The 16,694-nt window shown below is 31.7% G+C and overlaps 1 protein-coding gene across 3 annotated transcripts in view; it reads left to right on the top strand.

Moving 5' to 3' along the window:
- LOC130668457 (uncharacterized) overlaps nucleotides 1-3,613 on the top strand; it is a 74,815-nt gene extending 71,202 nt beyond the window's left edge. For 2 of the 3 annotated variants that reach the window (XM_057470757.1, XM_057470758.1), the window contains exon 3: nucleotides 2,479-3,613. In XM_057470757.1, coding sequence (XP_057326740.1) covers nucleotides 2,479-3,486 — 1,008 coding nt within the window. In that variant the 3' untranslated portion in view covers nucleotides 3,487-3,613. Of the gene's footprint in view, nucleotides 1-279; nucleotides 668-2,478 lie in introns of those variants that run through there. The other variant, XM_057470759.1, reaches the window with a different exon arrangement.
- The last annotated feature ends 13,081 nt before the right edge of the window (nucleotides 3,614-16,694 follow it).

Here is a 16,694-nt window from a genome sequence, read left to right as displayed (position 1 = left end):
TGGCTAAAGGCCTAACAGACGAAGCTCGAAAGGAACTACTCAAAAAATATTCTCGAGTAGATAATTTTCGAACAGAAGCACCAAAGGTTAATTTGGAGGTAATCACCCATTTGTCAGAAGTTGCAAAAGAGAGAGATCAACATTTTGCTGACACCCAGAACTGCGTAGGTACAGCTCTTGTTTCTCTTGGTTCAGCGATATCAATGCTGATGGAAAATCCTGAGGATGGTGTAGATCAGGTGCAACTCATGAAATACATCTGGGATGCAGGGAAAATTATGACAGATGTTTTTCATCAACATTCAACTGCACGAAAATCATTTATTACTCCTAATCTCGATAAAGATATTAAGTCGACGTTAGAAGCGACAGTTTCTGATGAATGGCTTTATGGTCAAAAGCTAACTGATCAGGTGAAAGACGCTAAAAATATTAAAAAAGCGTCTACATCACTTAAAGCCCCGGAAAAACCAACAGCTAAGAAGACAACTAGTCAGGTAAATTGGAGAGGCCCACCTGGGAAAGCCAGACAGGTGGGCTATTACCCAAAACGGCAGTTCACGAACGTGAAATACAAATCGAGACCATTTCAGACAAGACCATCTCAGAGTTCAAGTCGCTCGACGACGCAAACGTCGAGTCGATCGACGTCGAAGAAGTAGAAAAAGTAAGTTTCATCGCAGGTAGGCTACGACATTTTGTAGAAGAATGGAAAACGATCACAAGTGATAAGTTTATTCTTAATTGTTTGAGAGGGTATGATCTAACTTTTAAGTCCAAATCAGTTTAATTTCGAGAACCAAGTATACCCAACTGGTCCTCAGACGAACTTGAAAAAATTAACCAAGAGGTTTCCAATCTTTTATCAAAAAGAGCAATCGAAAAATGTGTAGCTTGTGAGGGCCAATTTGTATCATCCTACTTCCTAGTTGCAAAGCCAGACAAATCTAATAGATTTATATTAAATTTAAGCAGGTTGAATGAGTTTATCGAAACGACACATTTTAAAATGGAAGACCTCAGGACAGTAAAAAATTTAATATCACAGGGTTCATACATGGCGACCTTAGATTTAAAAGACGCATATTTTCTAGTACCAGTCAATGAACGTGATAGAAAATATTTAAGATTTGGATTTAATAATATCTTATATCAGTTTACTTGTCTTCCATTTGGCTTATCGACTAGTCCGTACATTTTTACAAAAATAATGAAACCAGTAGTGAATATTTTGCGCTCAAAAGGCTGGTTATCGGTGATATACTTAGACGATCTTTTATGCATTTGCAGTTCATATGAACCTTGCAGCAGTAATGTAAAAAATATCATCAAGTTGTTGGAAAAATTAGGGTTTATTATAAACTACAAAAAAAGTTGTACAAGACCGAGTACAAGATGTAAGTATCTTGGATTTATTGTCGATTCAGGAAAATATTCTGTAGACCTACCAGACAATAAGAAAAATCAAATACTGCAATTTTTGAACCACTTTAAAGTAGGGAACAAATATAAAATCCGGTCTTTTGCGCAGTTAATAGGAGTCCTCGTTGCGGCATCCCCAGCGGTAGAGTACAGTAAAATATATATCGTAAGATTAGAGAGGGAAAAATGGTTAGCGTTAACTATCAATGATAATAATTTTGAGGCTTATATTAAAATCACTAACTCCATAATGGAAGATCTTACGTGGTGGAAAATAAATTTGTTAACTGGTTCTAACCCAATAAGGACACAAAATTATAAAATCACAATATCATCTGATGCATCCAGATCAGGTTGGGGTGCGGAATCTAATTTAGAAGTCACTCAGGGGTTTTGGAGCCAGAAAGAAAAAAAGTTCCACATCAATTACTTAGAACTTCTTGCTGCCTTTTTTGCTTTAAAATGTTTTGCTTCAAATCTCAGCAATTGCGAAATTCTGATGCGTATAGATAACACCACAGCCATTTCATACATTAATAAAGCAGGTGGAATAAAATTTCCTCACCTGAGTGCGCTAGCCCGAGAGATCTGGCAGTGGTGCGAGGGAAAAAAGATTTGGATAAAAGCATCATATATAGCCTCAAAAGAAAATATCCACGCAGGTGCAGCCTCTCGTGTTACTAATTTAGATACCGAATGGGAACTTAGGGCAAAGTACTTCGAACAAATAGTCGAAAAATTTGGCCTTTGTACTATTGATCTATTCGCATCTAGAATTAACACGAAGTGTAAAAAATTTTGTTCACGTTACCCTGATCCAGAGGCATTAGTAGTAGACTCTTTTACAATTTCATGGGAGAAAAAACAATTTTATGCATTTCCCCCTTTTGCCATGGTATTACCAGTACTTAGAAAAATAGTCAATGATGGAGCAACTGGGGTAGTGGTTGTCCCTAATTGGCCCACCCAAGCATGGTACCCGTTTTTTACCTCACTTCTCTGCGAGGATCCCTTAGTTCTAGATCCATCAGCTGACTTGTTAATTTCTCCTTGCAGGAAGAAGATCCATCCTCTATCACACAAGCTTTCTCTAGTGGTAGGGAAACTATCAGGGAAGCGTTTCTAATAAAGGGAGTACCGGAGGACTCCGTCGACTTCATGGTAAATTCAATCACGCCATCAACACTCAAACAATACGAAGGCTGTCTCAAAAGATGGACACAATTTGCCACAGAGAAAAAATTCAATGCATTCAATCCTAGCACTGCCAATATAATTGAATTCCTGACGAAAAGATTTAATGAAAACGTGGGCTATGGAACCTTAAACTCGACGAGATCAGCAATCTCACTCATCGTAAAAAGAGACTTATCTAAAGATGACCTTATATCAAGATTCTTTAAGGGAGTTTTTAAGAAACGGCCCCCTGCTCCAAAATATTCCACTACATGGAATACAGAACAAGTGTTAGAGTACATAGAAAACCAAAATACAATAGAAAATCAAACTCTAAAACAAGTATCTGAAATCGCAGCAACATTACTTGTCCTCATTACTGCTCACAGACTCCAGACTATATCTCTTATCGACATAGATAATATTAGTCAAGGTTCATCAGGCCTTCAGATCAAAATAACGGAATTAATCAAGACATCTAAGTTAGGAAAGAACCAGCCAATATTAATAGTACCATTTTTCAAAGAAAGACAAAAAGTTTGCGTAGCTTCTATAATACTACACTACTTAAAAATAACACGATCGATTCGAGCAGAAAATAAAAAACTGTTTTTATCGACGGTAAAACCACACAATCCAGTAACCGCTCAGACAATCGGGCACTGGATTAAGTCGTTATTAAACAAAGCTGGTATCGATACCGAGAAATTTAGCGCATACAGTGCTAAACATGCTTCTGTATCGGCAGCATATAGAAAAGGAGTAGACATCGACACTATCAGAAAAACAGCAGGCTGGACAGATGGATCTGCAACGTTCGCGCGTTTTTATAATAGACCCCTTACAGAATCAAGCAATAAGTTTGCTTCAGCAGTTATAAATAAATAAATAAATTAAAATATATAAGAAACGTTAAGACCTATAGAGGTAATTAAAGACGGGAAATAGTTATAAGTATTTTTTTTTTTTTTCCTTTTGTTTGATGTATTTTCATGGAAAATAGAAACATTATCACAGACGCTAAAGATCTACATGTTATCTATCATCGAGAACGAGACGCGTTGTATAATTGATCGATCAAACGAGCCCGCGAAGCGGGCGAAGTTCGATCGAGATTATACTACGCGGCTCGTTCGAAGATGATCACTCCCCACCCATATTGGACCCACAATCAAGTAATCATCAATACGAATCTGTGATAACGACAAAAAAAAAAAAAAAAAAAAAAAAAAAACAACAAAAAAGGTAAGTAACACTCTAAAATATATGACGACCGATAGAGGCGCGCGAGAGCAACTGACCCAGGCGGGCGGTAATAAATTTGAATTCAAATCTCTAAAAGTTGTGAAGTTTAAGCATACTTGACAGTACTACATGTTATCTATCATCTTCGAACGAGCCGCGTAGTATAATCTCGATCGAACTTCGCCCGCTTCGCGGGCTCGTTTGATCGATCAATTTCCAATGATACATAGGAATTAAAATCGATGAGAACACTATTTTTTTTAAGAGCTTGACATTCAAATAGCAATAACTAGAAAACAATGCAGAATTCTGAAAAAATTTATCAATGATAATTTCTGAAAAATAAAATTATCTACAAAAAAGATTTCATGACATTTTGTAATAAATCTGATAGTCTTGCCGGAAAAGTAAAAAGATCTCAAAATTTACCATGAATTTGACTTCAAGCCCTAATAACTCTTAAACAGAAGGATTTATTATGCGGCGATAACAAGAAACTGTTAAAGACGAGAAATTAGTGTAATTTTTGAACCTTTTGATCAATTACATTATGTGCTACTTATAAAAATAAGGTGAATTTTTATTTTTGAAATTCTTTCTTAAACGATATCTCTCGAACGAATGAACCGATTGAAATAGTTTTTCTCACAATCGACGCGGTTCATTGAGTTATAGATCCAACTATAGAGTTTGTTGTCTATTGGTTCATTATCTGCAAAGATAAGAAACGTTTGTTGCCATTTCTTCCTTCTACGATACATCTTGAACAAATTAACTGATGGAGATGGTTCATACGACAATCGACGCGTTTCATCAAATTCTACAGCTAATTAGATTTTGGAATCAACTTATAAGTCGTTTCTGCGAAATTTAAAAAAAAAAAAAAATTTTGTATTTTCTAATTTTTCTGTCTAGTCAATCCAATGATCTAAAATTCGCAGAAAATATGATGGTTGACAAGTTTTTTCGGTTGCCGCAAGAACCATTTAAATCGGTTGATTTATTAAATAGGTATAGTGACTTTACACACACACACACATGCGCGCGCACACACAGGCACTCGGACATCATTCTGAAAATGATTAGAATAGCTTCTGAGGACCTTAGAACGTCAAAACTTGATGTAAACTTAGCTTTCGAAAATTGGGGTGGAAAATAACTTCCCGAATTTTGAAAAATCGTCGATTTTGATAGCGGGAAGTTTAAAATTATTAAATTAATAAAAAGCTATCGTCTTGCTGCTATATTACTCCAGATATTAAAGCTCTTAGTAGGGGAGGGGGGGGGCAGAGCGGACCCCTTAAGGGAAATAATTATAATATGATTAATTTTTTTAACGCGTTTACTTCTTTTTAGACCCTTGATACTTATTTTCACTTCATTATGCTGCGTCCATTAAAATTGAAAAATCAAAAATTAGGGGCAGAGCGGGCCCCCCTAAAAAATTTCGGATTTGATATTTTTTATTCTTCATTTTATTTTAATAATTAATTATGAAGGAGAGGGTAAAGGAAAAAGCAAATCAAAACAATCGGTCGATGATACGGCTTGTATTTTTTGTGCCAAATTATACTCGGAATCTTTAGAGCCGTGGATTCAATGTGGCCAATGTAAAAATTGGGCCCATGGTTCATATGCCGGTGTTCACAACAAAATAGTGCGAAGCTACACGTATGATATTTGCAAAGAACTATAAAACGATTGTATTTTAATAGTATAAAAAATCATTTTAATAGTTTGCTGTGATATAACTTTAAAATGTAATTCTATTATCTTTAACTTTCTTAATAAATTTTTATGTTTATATTTATATAGTAATAATAAATATTTAATAAACAGTTTTGGTGGTCTATTTTAGCCCTCATTAGGGGAGACCGGGGCAAGGAGGCCCCCCTAAGCCGGTTATTACTTTTTGTGGCTTTCAACCATCAGATTAGATTAATTAATAATTATTATTTAAAAAAAAAATTCTATATTTCTTTTTGGCCATTATTTTTAACCCAAAAAACGTGTTTTTTAATTTTTTAGACTATTGATAATTTTACTTTGTTTCAAAAATTTAGCAACTAAAAAAAAAAATTTTAATTTTTGAATATTTTTAATGACCAAACTGGCCCCAGACAAAGAGAATCAGCCAGAAAATATGAAAAAATTATTTCTTCCGAATTTTCGGCTGGTCCATTTTGCCCCAGATGTCATGCGTAGGGCTAAAAATGCTCCAATATATTAGATTTATAGTAAATAGACGAAAAAAAAAAAAAATTTTTTTTATTTTCAAAGTTTCAGGGGGGTCGCTGTGCCCCCATATTTTTTAAAGTTTTGAAAATTTTAAGGGGCCCGCTCTGCCCCCCCCCTCCCCTATCAATGCCGGTAATTTTAAATATATAGTACGTGACACGTGATAAAACACGATTTCAGACTTTGGATGATATTATCCCTCACTTTTGGCTCAGATAGTCATCTGCACCCTCACCTGAGATCGTCTTGTTTTATTCTTTACCACGCAATATAATATTTGTTGATAAGATTCAAGAAAATTTTCTATATTAAACGCAGAAAAAAATGAATAGATATTAGTATTTTTATCTTTATAACTCTATATGTGTGATACATTAACACGAGTTTAGATTAATGCTATGCGGCGCGTTTAGTATCTGATTTAAGTTGTAATTAAAATGTAGTCTGAGAAAAGATGTTATTGTTAAACTAAATATGAACATGATTTTTCCTACTTCTTTATTCTTTTTTCTGTTTGCTAACTGTGGCCAGTTTTAAAAGGACAATTAAGGAGTTGAAAAAAACCCCTGCTAGTCATCTCGTTCTCTTCCGGGTTGAGTTCAATAACCCCCTTCAGCTAAGAATTTGGTGCAGGTGAGGAGGTCCCTTGAGGGGCGTCTAAGCCTGTTGAGTAAAAGGAACAAAAGCACCGACTTGCCTTCTATTCGTATATTTTTTATTTTATTCTTCGGACAACGACCTAGAGGGCTACACCTAACACACCTAACTTTTATTCTTCACATGTACGCTGGGAACTAAAAAACATGCGCCAGGTATAAAATACAATCTATATATTTAGGGATAAATTATTGGAAACCATATATGGGATATAGGGCATAAGATTCGTAGAAATCGATCCAGGCACCTGCCCTTGGCGAAAAAAAAAATAATATTATCAAGGAACTATATATATATATATACATACCTATACATCACTACATGTTCGTAGTTTTAGCTGTAATTCTGTATAAATGTTAATCTATTAAAATCTTTTGAGCGGATCTTGAAAATAAATATCAAACAAATATACAACACTTGATTTGGTGTGATTATTTATAGGGACAACTAGAAAAACCGATATAAAGGTACAAGGAAACTGATTAATATTTATGTTTTCTTTTATATAAAATATACATATATATATTTTGTGTGTTTATACCATAATTTTTGGTTAAATTGTTAAATCTAGAACGGAAAGCCGACCCATCTGTCGAGTTTCTAAAAAATACCACTCAGAAAATAATTACTTTCAGGTATTTTGTGAAGGCCAATTGTATACGTTTAGTTTCGGTTCGGATCCTCTAATGAAGTTGAGAAGAAAATTCGAGGTTAAAAATAATTATATTAGTTTTGATAAAATCACGGAACTGAATTCAACGATTTTTACGCGTGTAGATTTAATTTTTTATTTAAATATTTTAGTTTTTACTTTTGAAATTTATTTCTGTAGATCGGAACCTTCATAGCTCATCATCATCAGTTTAGATGAGAGAATCTTAGATATAAAATAGGACACACGATCAAGTTGATCGTCACAGCTGGCTGGATTATACTTTTCAACTATGTTGGCGTTAAGCCAACCTGATGCACACGTTAATATAAGTATACACATATGCATATATACATAAAACGTATAGTTGTTTACCTATCTTGAATGTATACAGTTTTACACCTATATATGTCGTTGTAGATTCAGGTAGCTCCCAGTTTGAATTTTGTAATTGTTGCTTTCATTGCTGTGGTATAAACTGATTTATTTTATTCTTTTTTTTTTAAATAAATATATATAAATATATCCATATTGGCATTTGCCCGTATGGAAAAAAATATATGAGTAAATATATAAAATCATATATGTTTGTAACAAGAAAATATATGATATATTATATTGTATATTATAAAAAATCATATAGATATTTTGGCCGTTTTAATATAAAATTATACACAGTAGTAAATATATGTATTTCATATATGTAACTTATATGTTTTTTATATTAAGCTATATATACATTTACATTTACCTTCCCTCGCAGATTTGAATCACGGTGGAAACACGGTGGGTTTGTTCCATTTTACCACTGTGATTACGCAGTGTATCCACCGTGGTTCCACGGTGGCTTGACCACTGTGTATACACGGTGTTTCCACTGTGATTACGCGATGGATACACCGCGGAACCACGGTGGTGAAATAGCACAAAGCCACCGTGGAATCACGGTGAATACACCGCGTAATCACAGTGGAAACACCGTGTATACATAGTGGTCAAGCCACCGTCGAATCACGGTGGATACACCGCGTAATCACAGTGGATACACTGTGTATACCCGGTGGTGAAATGGAACAAACCCACCGTGTAACCCCGGTGGATCCACGGTGTTTACACTTCTACGGTGTTTCCACCGTGATTCAAATTTGCGAGGGTTATAATATATTGAATTGATATATTTCCTTTTATATTCAAACAATATAAAATTTTTATATGAAATGAAATATATGGTAGCATATAATTTATATTATATATGGCACAATATATTTTCTTTGTTATATTTAAACATATATTTTATTCGGTGTATGTATATGTCTATGGGTATATATATTCGCATAAAAGTAACTAATTTTGAAAATTTTAACTGCAATTTAAAGAGTATATCAAAATTTAGATCTAATTTAATTGGAGTTGGTCATACGAATAAGAAAGTTTTTTTTTTCCATACACAATATAAATATATGTTTTTATATCTGATCAGAATATATTTTTCGTATATGATAGAAAGATATATTTTTATGTGTGATAAAAATATAATTTTTGCATATGACAAGAATATATATTTTCATATATGATAAAAATATATTTTTTGTTGATGATTGACATATATATTTTATATATGCTAAACATGTACGGATTCGTATATGATGAATATTATATTTTTTAATATAACAAAAAATATATCAGGAAATATAGTTGAATTGGCCACATATATTTTTTGATATTTATCATATATTTTGACCATATATGTTATTTTCATACGGGTGACTAATTTATTTTTATTCAATTTTCGTTGTTGAAAGTTTTATAACAAGGACATTATCTATTCGATATATTAAGTATCCGAGCTTTAATAATTATATAAATTTAAAAATTGAGGTTGCTAGTGGTTGATTACTGATCATTAGTCATCTTCACAAAACACTGCGTAAACAAAATATTATTATTATTTTTTTCTGGTAATCACTGCAGCCTATGTTTGTTATATCGATCGATCGCCTCTGGATATTTTTTAAATATGATAAATATTTAAAACTTTAAATAAATTAATCACATAATAGCCTTGAGGTAATATTTAAAGATTATTTTTAAAATTTTTATTAAGTTTTTTTTTCTTTTTTTTTTATCAAATAAATATATATGTGAACTATATAATAACAATAATTATACAGATAAGATTGAATGATGTTTAGTTATTTGAAAAAGAAGTTGATGCTATTGAGTTTTAATAGATAAAAAACATTCCGGAACTTATTTCGGTGTACTGTCATTTTTAAAGATAATTATTATTAATAAAAATATATTACGACGTTATAACTTTAGGCTTATATTTTGAATATTTTAACTCTATGAATATTTTTTAAAATGTAAACTAAAGAATACATTCAATTAATAACGTGTTGACCTTAAAATTTTTCAGCCGTAAAGTTAAGTCGACATAGTGACCCGGGCCGGATCAGAAAGATTATGTAATGAGTAAAAGTGTCAACGAAAGGCCATTATTAGTCTCAACGAAATTAAACTTAGCCTAGACCAATAAAAATTCAAGTTTTATGTATACATAACCTTTCTCCAAAGCAGACCACCAAACGAGAGATGTATCATTTCATCTCATCCCATAAAATTTTACGGATTTTTTTTTTCAAAAAATAAAATTAGACTTTTAATTAAGAACAGTTTCCTAGAAATTTTTATCGGAATTTCTTTTGTGTTGTATTCTTTTTCCATCGTAAAAAATATATAATATAGACGTTTTTTGAAATAAAGTGATAGATAAAGCCTTGCTTTTTTGGTGTGTATATTTAATAATAATTGAAAGCAATAAAACAGAGAAATGGGGAAAGATGGACAGTCTAAGGAGAAAATTTAATATTGTAGATTTTTTGACTTATTATTGAGAGCTTGCCATAGTTTATGCATAAAAAAAAAATTTGACATGAAGCAAAACGAAACCGCGAAAGAAATTTTAATGTGAGAGAAAATGAGCACATCTAAGATAAAAAAACTTTAAAAAGTATTTTTGAGGATCATGAAAACTACGCGAGACTCCCCACCTGAAGGTATTAGGAATGAGAGGTGTGCGGATATCGTTCGAATCAAATCGAATCGAATATTAATGTTGGATTCAAAGTTCGAATCGAATAATTCGAAAAATTTCAAATAATTCAAACAATTCGCGAAATATCGAAATTTCATTGGATTTTCTATTGTTTCCAATTTGAATTCCATTACATCGTGTATCAAAATATTCTACTTACGAATAACATACTTTTTGATTAAAAATCAATTACCTGGAGAAAACAATTGCTCAATTTCAATATATGTTCATCTCTGTAGGTAACATAAAAAATCTAGATACTAATATTGGCAAGAGATCTTTTCAATTCATTTTGGTTTTTATAATTATTAATTTTCGTTTGAACAAAAATTTGTAGCAAATTTTCATACTCATTTTTCTATTTGTGTAATTATATTTCATGGCTTAAATAAAATGTATATTAATTGTTATTTTCATATTTGAATATCGAACATAACAAACTCTGAATTTAAAATACTCGAAAATTTTCGAATAATATAATAATTACTGAATAATTCGGGCTTTCGAATAATTCGAATTATTCGATTCGAGTTTCGAATTGAATATTAATGTTCGATTCGGAACGAATAATTCGTAAGTTCGAATTATTCGCACACTCCTATTAGGAATATACTTCGATGAGTCATTATCCTGGAACAAACAGTATTAGAACGTCAATGCTACCAAATAAATAATGTCCTTAAATCAAAAGCCTCTAATAAGTCCGGTGCAGATACTCAAATTCTAATAAATACGTACAAAGCAATTATACGATCGAAATAAGATTTTGAATCGACACTACTCCAGTTTGCAGCTAAGAGCCATCTCGATAAACTTAATTCGATCCAGACAATCTCATTTAAAATAGCGCTAGGCGCTTACAGAACCATCCCAAGGCCTAAAATTTTCGTGGAAGCAGAAGAAGTACAATTGGGCCTGAGAAGAAGCCAATTGTCGTTAAGTTTTTTTCCCGAGCTGCTCTAAACTTTGATTTGGCTTTAATAATCAGAGCGTCCGTAGGGTCGGAAAGTAGAAAATCATCAGGGACTGAACAAGTGGATAATAGTTTGTTCAAAACTGAATGGTAACAAGTGAAGGAAACTATTTTTAGGGTATTGAGGAGAAGTTGCATCTCACCACTTATCACGAAACAACCTGTTGACCAATACAGGATATTGGTGCCACGGAGGGCCTCTTCTCCAAGCCCTCTTCGACCAGTGTCTCGTTATTTCCTGAGATGGTAGTAATGTTTGGCCCACAAAGGTAGGACTCGTGGTGACTGTGGTTAGATACCACGCGCAATTAAGATTTTTGATTATACCTCCGGTTAATGTCCACCTTAGTCGTCAATCGATAATATTTTTTTGGCTAAAAGTGTCATCTGGGTCGGAAGATGGGGATGACTTCACAGCGCGAGTATGCCTGAAATAGGCGAGGAATCGGCTTGCCGTCAAACGGAGGTGGACTTCAGTTTCATTACATTAATTAATTAATTGTAGTTGAATTTCGCCCTGTTAGCCCCTAACATTATTCCGGAGGTGCATGATCTCAAAAAAAAAAACATCTTCCTAACGACATCCCTGAAACGCAGCAACCGTTGAAGATGGTTCTCACAAAAAATCAATGCTTTTTATTGAATTGTAGAGCTGATTAGAATTCAAAATCAATCGATTTATTCTTTTCGAAGATATTCTAAAGAAAACGTTTTTTATCATAACTTTCTCTAATGATATCTCTTAAACAAATCTACCGAGTTTGATGTTTGATGCGGCAATCGAGGCTTTTTGTTAAAGTTGTCAAGATGACTAGATTTTAAAAGTGATTCATATAGTCTGTTTTGTGGAATTTCGGAAAAACTAAAAATTTTTTTTATTATTCAATTATTCCAGTGTCTCTTTATCGAACGATTTGAAATTTACAGGAATGTTTATGGCTGATACGCCTTCTTGATTGTCGTCGGAACAATTAAAATCGGTTAATCAGATTAAAAGTTATGAAGAGTTCAGACACATGCATATAGGCAATCAGGCGTTACTCTTAAAATAGTCATAATAGCTTCCCAAGATCTTAAAACTTTGACATCTGCTGAAAACTTGATTTTCGAAAATTGGAGTGAAAATAATAACTTCCCGAATTTTTTGAAAACCGTTAATTTTCACCGCAGGAAATTTACAAAAACAATCTGTAGCAGCTAAAAATTGTCAATTCGTCTACGGTGATCTTAACCAGTATTCTATTTACATCTATTGGGATCTAATTTTTCATTATTTAAATCTATGATCCCGTTCGGCAAAAAGTTATCATAATCATCTTACGAAGATAACTTTTTTAGGCCTGATATCTTAAAGATCTATAGATAAAATAATGATATAAAAAAGATATCTAATGCACCACGAACTGATATCTTTTAGACGTCTTCAAAAAGAAATCAGAAAGATAAAATTTTTCTGGTGTCTAAAAGATAACAAATCTTCAAAATTATGTAGTTATCACTTATAAAATTCAGATAAATTTTTGAGGACATTTAATGATGGTTGGTATTTAAATTCATTATTATTTTTAATTTTTTTTTATTACCTATGAAAAAATAATACATTCCAAATAATATAATCTTTGTTTTAAATAATTTTAATGATAATAATAATAATATTCATAACGTGAATGATAGTATTTATGATATTAAAAATAAGCAGTTTATGTAGCTGATATTTTCATATTAACCTTTAAGGCAATCACCATCATACGTTTTATCCAGCTCTTTATGACTACCTCAATCAAAATAAAATTTGATAATATTTTGTAATCAATAATACGTAATCGATCTTTTAAGGCTCTCTCCAAGCTATAATGCATCTATTCACCTGGGGAAACTTTACGGATTATTATAGAGTCATCTGGTGTGCAAAGTAATGGTTGAGGATCAATTAGTAACTTATCAATTTCGTAACAATTTAAAGCTTTCATTATTTTCAATAGTTTACCAGTCACATCACGTGTAATATTATAATCATTTACCCATTAGATAGCTTTAGTAGTAAACTAAAATTATTACCCGATGACAAAGCCTGTTCACTGGGATTATACTATTAATCACCACACAAGAAGAATTAAACTTCACTTCGTTTTGTTCAATTTTATAACCACTATTGTTATCACTGCCATCTTCACTATCATCGCTATTATTATTTATATTATCATTATTAACATAAACAAATTGACTACCAGCTACGAAATTTAATGATGATTAAGACTTAGTAAATTGATTTGCCTGGGGATTGGGAATACTTATTGATTCCATTGAAAATTTACGTAAATACCTTTTTTTTTTGGCTCTTTGATAGTTCTCTTAATTATTTTCCATCAGGCATATTTGTATCAAACAATTTCTGCACATATAGCGTTTTTGCAGGTTGGGTAAACATGAACATTAAATTTATGAATACCAAACATCGGTTGATTACTTTCGGTTATGATAAAATATGGAGAGAAAGATATAGAAGTTATTTTTTAGATGTCATAAAACTGATATCCATAGAAAGTTGTCAGAAAGATAACATTTGTCTGAGCTCTTGAAGCAATCTTTTTTCAGTTAACAAAATCATGCCTCTCTGCCATAGATGCCGAACGAAGAAGATTTTTGATCTACGTTAGAGCTAAAAAAAAGAAAATTATAAGATTATGAGAATTCAAAATATTGAATTTGAAAGAGACTTCGAGATATTGTGAAAAAAATATTTTTTTTTAATGATTTACCCAAAGAAATCTACATGAAACTAAATAGATATAAATGGATCTATCGTTGATTCAATCAAATCTCAGTAAATCTAAATTATTTTTCCCAAAGTAATAGTTAGTTTCTGAAAAATCGTTCAAATTAATAAGATACTGAACCCTAGAACTACAAACCGGGATAGATATGTACCCCAGGTAAACTTTGAACTATGATTCTAAGTTAGGCAGTGACATATTTGACTAAAGACCTGTACCATAATTTAGTTCAAGGTTCTAACAATGAGGTGAGGTCACGAGACCCTTCAGTTGCTTGTTTACTGTGACGGCCTGAAGACGTGAAGCTCGTGTGAGGTTGATATCTACCCCGGTTTGTAGTTCCCGTTAATGTTTTGTGCAGGTAAGTTATTTTTATTCTTTCTTACTGAAATAAATTTGATTCACGTATATATAACCTTATTTGACAATAAAACATAAATGCATAATTTTCGACGATGATTTTCGTACTTTAAGTACTCATATACTGAGAGAATAACAAGGAAATTGATATGCATTCCATTTTTTTGGCAGATAATGGCGAAAAGATACAATTTGAGAAGCGCAGATTTACTGGCAAAAACTTCGACGGAATCCGAGATTTCCATAGAATCATAGCAATTGACTGTATTTGAATAAATCAAATCGTAACTATGCTTCTAAATATTTTTTATATGTATCAGATTTCTCTTTTGTTTCACATTTTCCAAGACAGAAACCGAAATATATTCTTAACAACCAATATATCATAGATTTTTATTCGACTTTTCCATTGATTAGATTACCAATTTTTTTGAATTTTCAGAGTCCCAAATAAATAGACTTTTTTGACAAAACATCATGATGGTATTTTTTCCTCAAAACTTTATGTGTTCTCTTTAAAATCCTGCTTGCAATTTGAAAATGAGTTGTTTAGAAAAATAGTTATAAATTTTCGTTTGATAAATGACGGCTTAACTGTTTTTCAGCACTTTTAACGATTTAAATCGATTTTTAGCTAACTAAATCTTGATAAAATTGAATTTCCTCTTTACCATTCTCTTTGGCATAAACAAATGAAAAAATTCACGTACTTGAAAGTCAGATTACTTCTTTCAAAACGATTTTACGAGCAAAAATACCGTGGGGTAAATATTTACTCCGGTTTGTAGTTTACAGGTAAAAAAAATGGGTTTGTAGTTCTAGGGCTACTTATTCACCACAACAGTAATTAAATTAGTGAACACACTATTTTTCTCAAGTTTTAATATTTATATAAATATAAGAAAAAAAAAAACTCTTACGCAGATGCATGTTGTAAAGTGTCATCAAATTGCAGTTGTAATATTTTTATTCTTTGATACTTGCACCATACTTTTAAGACATAGGTCAGTGATGTGAATTGCGTAAAAGTTGTTTGCCTGCTAGCAGACTTATTCTCGCTTCAACAAGTTCTTTCGCATCATTCGCACAAAATCTTGTCTGACTACCTTGTTACTAAATAACTCATTTAAAAAATTAAAAAAAACATGAATGACCAAAAAAATAAAAAATAAAATAAATAAATCAATTCAATAATCGAACTTTTTATCATCTCATTTAACGAGTTATCCTTAAAAAATAGTAAAAAAAACGAAAACAGTTTTTTTTACACCCAGAAAAAAAGGTTTTCTGAACTAGTAAACAACAGTTAAATACGACCTCCAGCATCATCTACAATTTCATTGTTTAATATGATATTGTTAATCGACACAGGTAAGTATAGCAGACAAAAACAGCTAAAGCTTACTTATGGGCACTTCCATCATCAGCTTTCGGAACTTCGAGAAGTTAATTAACCTCAGAAATAGATAAAAGAATCGCAATAAGGTAAAAGACCCAGTTATTGACCCTGGCCCAGTTTCTGACCTTTTCAACTTTTTTCTTACTTACTTAAAAAACTATAACTTTAAATAGAAAATCAATTTTTTCTTAATTTATTGTAATTTATTTTGAGCCTAATTAATGGCAATTTAAAAAACAGTTTACGTTAGGAGGTACGACGATTGAATTTGTGCACTAATTATCATGTAAGTAAAAAAATTTAACAAAACATAGATAGATCGATCAATATTTAATTAAAATTTATTTTAATACATTTATAAAACATATTAAAATGAGTTTTGTTGTTGAAATTTGAGGGTCAATAACTAGGCTCAATTTTAAAGGTATGGCGGAGTTCTTGACCCTAAAATTATAACTTACGCGAGCCACGTTATCTGTTTAATTACTTGTCTATAAAATGTAAAAATAGCAATATTTACAATTTTCTTAAATTATTTTCTACTATTATTCATAATGCAGTGATAAATTAACATTTAATATTCATTTTTAAAAATAAACGATCATAATTAGATCTTGAAAGTACATATTCTTGGAGTGATGAAATTATTGTAAAAATAATGTCAATTTCGATAGTAATTAAATTGTTATGACTCTTTTAGT

The sequence above is a fragment of the Microplitis mediator genome, chromosome 5 (genome assembly GCF_029852145.1).
Source record: "Microplitis mediator isolate UGA2020A chromosome 5, iyMicMedi2.1, whole genome shotgun sequence".
NCBI classification, from domain to species: domain Eukaryota; kingdom Metazoa; phylum Arthropoda; class Insecta; order Hymenoptera; family Braconidae; genus Microplitis; species Microplitis mediator.
This window is presented reverse-complemented; position numbering and strand designations above follow the sequence as displayed.